The following is an 8,683-nucleotide window of genomic DNA, read 5'->3' on the forward strand; positions in this document are numbered from 1 at the left end:
CTATGGCCAATTTTGAGATTATTACAAACGAACATAATCAAAAATAAACAATAGATTTATAAGTTTTATGAGTTTCTACTTCAGTAAATATTTATATTTTCCTACCTTAACAAGCTTGTACCAATGTGTACGTCACTTCCGGTTATACAACAGTAGGGCAAACAATAGTTGAAACTTTGTTTTTTTCCACCAATACCAAGGGTTTCGATCAGTTATTCAAAATTGAACCACAACAAGTGATTATAATTTAAATTCTCTATTTTCCGTCAATAAGGATTTTACACAAAAACAGATGAACTGAAGATTGAAAACATATTTAGTGATAGAAACAATATTTGTCTAATGATGAAGCTACGCCACAAAACGCAAAAGTAAGGAAATCAAAAATAGGAAAGTTACCAACAACAAAGTTGCAAACAATAAACGGTAATATAGAGAAACCCTAACCCGATGATTCAATCAGTTTTATAATTTTTGAGTATTGTATCATCGAGCATTTGTGGAATGATTATGACTTCTAATTATAAAGTAAATATTGACAAGTTACGAACATATTTCGATATTGTTGACAGGGTTTTATTTTCAGCTGATGACAATAACTGATCATAGCTGTCAATATGACAAGTCACCTCAATTTATCTTTCACTTTGTTTCCGCATCTCCTCTTGATACTGTAAAAAATTGAAGAGAAAAATAATTAAAAGATACATGTGCTGCATGTAGACGTCTTATATTTATGTTACATGTATAACCTGTATCCTGCATAAGTGTCATGATATGACCCTCACTCGCCCCCTCACCCGCCCGACTTGCAATAGGCATCATAAACCTACCACCGTCCGTAACAAACATTTACATGTTTCACTTCCAGTTGACAAATAACAAGTCACAATTTACACAATGCCTTCCTTGGAGTAGAAGTAACGTAAACAGTTAGTATATATAAATTGCACTACCTTCAGGACCAGAATTGAGATTTTCTTTGCCTGTTTCAGCTTTAAGATTTGGATGCCAATGCTCTTCTTCTATGATACATACAAATAAATGATTAAAAACGAAGATTACTATTTGTCTTAACAATAATTATCCCCTTATTTTAAAATGCTTTATCTTCATTCTACAGTTGAAGTAAGTTATTCCTCGTAGCCAGTCTTACCATTAAGTGCAAATTCGTACCCCTCCCTCTCATTTATATATCCATTCTTTACTTAAGGGGAATTCCTTGCACATCAGAAACATGCACAATTTCTATTGATGGAATCTATGTCCCAACGATGATACTATGAGTGTCTGTGCCTACATGTAATGAAATTAACGTCGAAATGTACAATAAAAATGCGTATCGTATACAAATACCGTATGTCTTTGAGGTAATTAGAAATACTTCTGGTCTGATTAAGAACTTTCAGGACTAACTACTCGAAGAATTTTGGTTTATCTTGAGAGTAAAACTGCCTTATGAATGTAAAGATTTTAACTTTTACTACTAGGACAAAAATGCACAAGTTTAATTTTGACGACCTAGCTTTATTCAAACGAAGGAATACTCCTTTAATGCAAATAGGTCATTTTCACATAACATGAACATATGCACAGATACGTATAGATATCTTATCGAAATTTCGAGGAATAACATGTCAATGCAATATTGATATATATGATAGCTATATCTTCCTCATATATAAGTGTTTGTATTCCACTCTTTAGGGAATTTAACTTTTTACATCCCTGATATACTGCTTTACCTTATTTTGAGGTGAACCATAAACCAATCACCACCATTTTCAATATATTCTACTTCTTAAGTAATTAACTCTAAGTTTTGCACCATTATCACCCCTACCTTTGAAGTATGTAAAAGGAACGGATCCTCAGTGACTTGTCACTGAAAGCGGAAGTGACGTCATAGACATCTTCAACATCCATCCATGAGGACGTTCGCTGTTTCGACTGATAAAGAATCAGGTAAATATGCATGTTTTTAAAACCCGTGGAACGGGAATAGCCTGGTTGGCTTTGACCTGGATGGTCCATTTTGGCTTTGGTAGCCTTATTTTCCGCCTGGATGGCGCGATGGTTATATTTCTTGACGGATTGGAAATCCGTGAGCTGGTGGGCTAATTTTACCAACGACTTGAACGGGTAAAGGGAGGTAACTCTAATATTATTGTTTATACCGCGTTCGAGTACGAACATCTGCTGTGGTACATAATTGGGTTGGAGTAACAATAATGGTGTCCCTGAGCACGTTTTGGAGTTCGATAGCTATTGTTTGTTGTATTCTATGTGTAGTATATTTCCCTTGCTTAGAACATGGTCCTTCCAACTACATTGAAAAAGAGACATACTCTGAAAGGAAGGAATGTCCTTCCTGCCATCAGAAGGCTCCAGGAGGGTGCCCCGGTAAAAGCCCTTGCAAGGATGATGGCAGGTCGCAAAACGGAGGACTTGTCTATGCGGGTAAGGCTGAAGGGAATAACTGTTTTGTAGTTGAGTAGAAATATAATTATAAATCAGATATTAAATGATTAAATTAATTATCTGATAATCCTTCCGGTATCAGTATCAATACCATGAAATAATTAAGGTAAATATGTGATATAACGTAATTATATTTTGACCAACACATATCCATACATTGATACAAAAGGGATAACAAGTGTCTGAAATATTTACAACTGTCTGCGTATTTGAATAGGAATAGAGATACTAGGTGTCTGATTTTTAAGTGACAACAAATGTCTGAAATGGATATGATTTCCGGATTTGGGTGACACAATTATAAACTATATATTTATCTAGGAAAGAATTTATATAGGCTATGCCTGTTGTTAGATCCTTTTTCCTTTTTGATATAAATTGGTTGAGATTGAAAAATATAAGTTTTTTATGCTTTGAAAAAAAAAAAAAAAAAATTAAGTGATGATGGGTGTCTGAAATAACAAATAGGGGGATAGAAATACATGTTGAAAACATCACACTGGCAGAAATACTTCAGTGAGAGACTTATGTCCCATCCTTTGTTACACATACCATTGTTATCAAATTTGACTTAACCTTGTGGCTAGTCCTCCACCTCTGGGTTGCGAGTTTGAAACCAACGGTGGGCAGTTTACCAGGTAGTGGTACTGATGACTCTGGTTGTAATAGGATGTAAAAGAAAATAACAAACCAAACTTAACTCTGTACTGATCCGAGTCATATTGTCAAATGTCAGTTAACACTTGTTCTGTCATCATGTCATGATATGTATATACCATTATTGCATGTATACCTATATCCATACCCCTATTCCCTCACACCCTACCCAACCCCCACCCCTGTGTATCAGCATAAATGGTATCTTTGATTAGTTGATAGTATTCATCTGATTATTCAATGTCCATTACAACTTATATACAAATAAGATTAATCAGGGAAATCCTGAAAGTTGAGTGTATAGTGGTAGAATAATTTACTCTGGGATTTGATTGCAGGATGTGGAAAAATATGTAAATGAACTCACTGATGAGTCCCTCTCAGACCTATTAGAATTGGCAGGAAAGAACAAGGAGGATATATCAGAGGCACGCCTCCTCCTACATTATCTGATAGTTCTGGCTAATGAGAAGGGACAACCCCAAGGTCAGGATCTACTTGAGGCACCGGGAACATCTACAGAAGCACAGGTAAGTGAAAATCATTGGTATGGTCAGTGTGGTCATACATATTTTATATTATAATGTCTTTTACCTATTTAACGAGCATTTAACCAAAATATATTTGTATCTAAGGTATAGATAAACATATCAACAATGTAGACAAATGAGGTTTTCAGTGAGAATGTATGCCTGCAGAGATAATAATTACAAGTATACACAGGGAAAAGCCTGAAAACTGAGGGACAATAAATCCCCCCCCCCCCCCCCCCCCCCCCCCCGGAACAAAACTGAAGATTTTATTAATTTGTTACAGGACGACATCACACAAGAAAACACTTTGGTACGTAATAATGATGAACCACCAAACAAAAGGTCAAAATCTTGGTCCAGCTCACTGGAGGCAAGAATTGCGTTTTTGGAAAGCTCCACATCACCAAAGGTTTCCGACATTAAAGAGAGGGTAAGGATACTTTGCCTTCAACCAGAACCAAGTAACTCCTTAATCCTTCTCACATTAGAGGAACTTGCAAAAGCAGCCAGGAGTGCTAACCATGAGGAGTCGGGTCTATACGAGGAACTTTTGAGACAAGTTCATAGACTTCAGTCTAAGGTCTGCCTTCCAAAGCTCTGTCTATCTGTCTTAGGGGGGAATGAGTCTGACAAGATATCAAAAGCTATTGCCAAGTGTATGAAGGATGTCATAGACACAGCCAAAGAATCAAAGAAAGACACAAACCACTCTGTCGCCATTGGACAACTTGTATGTCACATTACCCCCACCAGGGGCAGACCTGGCCCCTATGCCTTTTCCCCTGCAACAACATCCTAATCCTATGTATGGATCTTATCAGGGTTATGTTCAGCAAGGGTATAGAAATTATAGGAGGGGTGGTTTTAGGCACCCTGGGCAACGCCCTAGAGGAGCATGCCTAGTTTGTGACAGTACAGCCCACCAGGTCCGAGATTGTCCAAAAGTAAAAGAGTTCAGGCGAAAGTAATACTTGGAAGATTGCAAATTTACAACAAATGTTCATATGTTTACAGTGTCAAATTATTTTTTACCAGAAAGCAACTGGTTTGATAAAACTGTTTACTTAATTAATACTCAATAATTAAGATACTTTTGGTTTATATATGACCAATTGTGATGTATAATTGAAATGATCATGATGCTTGTAGTCCTACAGGGAGATATAGATGCATTGTACTAACATTATACTAGAGTTATGTATTGTCTTCTTAGTAAACTATTATAAATAGGTTAGCTTGTAAGTTATAATGGTACTTCCTCCTCTGCTGTCCAAAGGACACTGACGCCTTAGTGAGTTACACTCACGTGGGTAGCGGACGAGGGGGTTCCACTATTTCAATGTTACTTATGCTGGTCCTGTTTTTTGAATTATGCATACCTTCTGTGTATTACAGAGGTGCAGACAGGATGGCCGCTGTGATGGTGGAATTACAAAAACAAAAAAAAAACAAAAACAAAAACAAAAAAAAAATTGAAAGTGGTTTTAATCCGACAAATATAAGGGTCCGACAAGAACCAGCATGGGTGACATTGGATGGTGGAGCCTCTTTGTCCGATGCCCACGTAATGTCGCAACTAGACACGGACTACAATATTAGAAAGTTATCTTTAAGAGACCCCTCAATCAACTTCATTCTCACCTGTCTGATTTGAAGGATGTTTTGCAGGGATATGATGATGAAGGGAGGAAAGTTATTACAGAGTGGCTAGAAAATGGTGTAGACATATATGACTTTTTCATCATTTCAAAGATAACTTCAAAGGTAGAGCTTTTGATAGTAGTACACCTCCAGTACAATACTTTCCTAACTCGGGACATTGTAGAGACCATGTAGACTTCATTGTGAAAGAGTTGTGTGATAGAATAGAGAGTGGTTCTCTCAGTCTCCTAGGTAAAGTTGGAGAGTGTGAACTACCAAAGGTCATCATGCCCTTACTAATCGAGCCCACTAAGCCTCGACTTTGCCATGATGAGAGGTACCTTAATCTGTGGATCAAAGATCTCCCTTTCAAACTAGAAACTCTAAGGGATGTCCATAGAATGATTGAAAGGAATGCCTATATGATCACCCTTGACGAAAAATCAGGTTATGATCATATTCTGTTGTCAGAAAGGTCTCGCAATTATTTTGGCATTCAGTTCGGTGGTTTTATTATGACATACTGCACTTTGCCCTTTGGGTGGAAAGCCTCCCCATATGTGTACCAGTCTGTTGGAATGGTTGTAACAAATTACCTTCGAACAAAATCTATCTTGAATGCGCAGTATATTGATGATCGGTTAGGAGTTTCAGACACAATGGGGACAATCCATATATAGAGGCAAAGCAGATAGTGTATACTATGGTTCAGGTCTTGACAAGGTTAGGCTATACTCTGGCACTGGATAAGTGTTCTCTGGAACCTGGCACAATTAAGAGGTTTCTCGGCTTCTTGATCAACTCCATTGATCAGGCTTATCTACTGCCTGATGACAAGAAAACTAAGTTTGCTAAACTCAGAGAAGAAATCCTATCGCACCCAGAGGTAGATGTCAGAACCTTGCAAAGGTTCTGCGGCAAATGTATATCCATGAATATAGCTGTACCTGGTTGCAAGCTTTTCTGCAAAGAAATGAACAGAGCTCTTTCTGTGGCTCTGAAGAACAGTAGGAAGATTCCAGTCACAGGTTCCGTTCGTGAGGAGCTTGAACACTGGTGCTTTTTGGACAATTGGGGAGGCTGTATGAAATGGAGACCAGAATACCACAAGTTAATTGAAATGTCCACTGATTCCTCAGGGTATCGTTATGTAGCGGTAGTAGCATTGGATGAGAGGGTGACTATAGGTGATTATTTGGGTGAAGGTGATCTTCTATTGGGTCCGAAAGGGGGCATGGAAGTCCTGTATAGTCCCTCGCGTAAGGGGTTTGTCCCTGATTTGAAAGGGTTGAGATGGCCATTATATGCATACAGAATTGCATTTGCCTATCTGTCCATGAAGGATAGATACATCCTTAACCGGGACCAAGCCTGGTTCAAATTGCAGTTTTTTGCAGGAGACAGGGCCAGTGACCTCTCAGTCATTGTCACACAGGAAATCAAGGTCCTGTCAAACACTTTCGTCATCAAACTATGTGATGACAAGTTAGTCTGTCCAGTGAGAGGTCTACTAGATTTTCTCAAGTTTGCAAAATCTAGTGGGGTCGACCTCGCAACAGGTTACCTCTTTCGAGTGGTTTCTGATAGAGGCAGGGTCCTTGATAAGCATGTGAGCTATTCAGTGGTGTATGAAAGGCTCCGCTATTATCTCGTTGTGCTAGGATTGTATGAGGGGGAAACCCCTCATAGTTTCAGATCAGGATGTGCTGTTACTATGGCACTCTCGGGTTCAGTTGACCATGCTGAACAAATGATGACTCACTTGGGTTGGTTCACTAAGGAGAGTGCAGAGTATTACGGGTGGCTGCACACAATGGCAGATTCTGCATTAGTTGCATCAAAATTGGCTAAAACAACGATGGATGCAAGCAAAATTGAGGAAGTATTCAATACGAATGCTAATTTTGCATCACTGAAAATGTTGAAAGATTTTTTAGGTTAATCTGGTCAGGTACCCATTTTCTAGTCAACTTTGAGTGTTTCGATACGCTTTATAGTCAATTTGAATAGTTCCCTGTACCATTTACCACATTTTATTTAGGTAGTAAAATGGGTTAATACAATTGCTTTATAAGTAAGAAAGGGTCAATTGTGTGAAGGCATATGAATACTGGATGACTATCTACAATGTTTTAAATTACTATTAACTTGAGTGAGTGTATGATTTATTTCAGTGTTTTTTAAATACTTGTGGTTTATACAGTGAACAATGTCTTATTATGTATAAAAAAAAAAAAAAAAAAAAAAAGGTTTATATTGGTAGAGTTTTGGTAATGTTCAAGGCAAGAAATTCTTATGTATTTAATGTATTTGATTCAAATTAATTAGTAAAGAGGATATGATTCTGTATTATAACCTTTGACTATGTTTATTATATGGTTATAATTATTTGATGGTATTGGATGAAAGCTGAGTTGGAGATGGAGGAAATTGGTTTTGTGCAAGTATTAAATGGAATGTGTGACTTCAATCAATTTTGAATGTATGTTTTTAATTAAAAAAACAGGAAATAAAATTGTTATAAGAAAGATGCTTTTTGGTTTTATTTGAGTATTGGGAGAAGGGAGAAATAAAATATGGTATTAGATATAATGATGGTTAATGACAGAGAACCCATACAGGAGTATCGAGGCAGAGGCTTTCACCCAAAACTCAATGAACTGAATGCCGGAGGTGATAGTCACTGGGGATTCGGGTAGATCCTCAGTGACTTGTCACTGAAAGCGGAAGTGACGTCATAGACATCTTCAACATCCCAGGAATGGTTTCAACAGCAGGAGAGAGGGGGATATCTAGTCGGATACCTTGAAACGGTTTATATGGGCGACTTTTCCCCCAACCCACCCACCCATTAGAAAATAGTGAAAATGCATATTGTAGAGACTAGACTGTATTTCACTATTTTCTTTCTGTAGAGGCAGCTTCCTCTGGTATCCAGTTCGCATCTAAGCAGAGGCTTTCACCCAAAACTCAATGAACTGAATGCCGGAGGTGATAGTCACTGGGGATTCGGGTAGTTTCTGTGATAGAAACCTAACCCAGGTGCTGGGAGCTCGGGCCCATTGTAGTCTTAGGATTGAGTAACCAGAAATATATGGCAAATGAAACACGAACTTAGATATTTAAAGATCAATGTATAATTTATTGACTCAACAAGTGTTAAGTAAGGATATAATAGGAAGTCACAATACATTCAACACATATACATGTATTTCACTCTCACACGTTCGTACATCGTTCACACACCTAACTGTTTAACTAGTGGCTACTCATACGGAATGAAGGACGGACTAAAGTCGGCCTTGAACCCCTACATAGTCACAATACCACCAAACTACAACTCACCTAAACAATAACTGGACTAAATATCC

The 8,683-nt window shown here is 37.7% G+C and overlaps 1 protein-coding gene across 1 annotated transcript in view; it reads right to left on the reverse strand.

Moving 5' to 3' along the window:
- Positions 1 to 463: 463 nt before the first annotated feature.
- The window catches only part of LOC117336745, a 25,477-nt gene continuing 17,257 nt past the window's right edge, over positions 464 to 8,683 (reverse strand). The window contains exon 8 of the mRNA XM_033897367.1: positions 464 to 671. Coding sequence (XP_033753258.1) covers positions 643 to 671 — 29 coding nt within the window. The 3' untranslated portion in view covers positions 464 to 642. The remainder of the gene's footprint in view (positions 672 to 8,683) is intronic.

Source organism: Pecten maximus, chromosome 10 (genome assembly GCF_902652985.1).
Source record: "Pecten maximus chromosome 10, xPecMax1.1, whole genome shotgun sequence".
Taxonomy (NCBI): domain Eukaryota; kingdom Metazoa; phylum Mollusca; class Bivalvia; order Pectinida; family Pectinidae; genus Pecten; species Pecten maximus.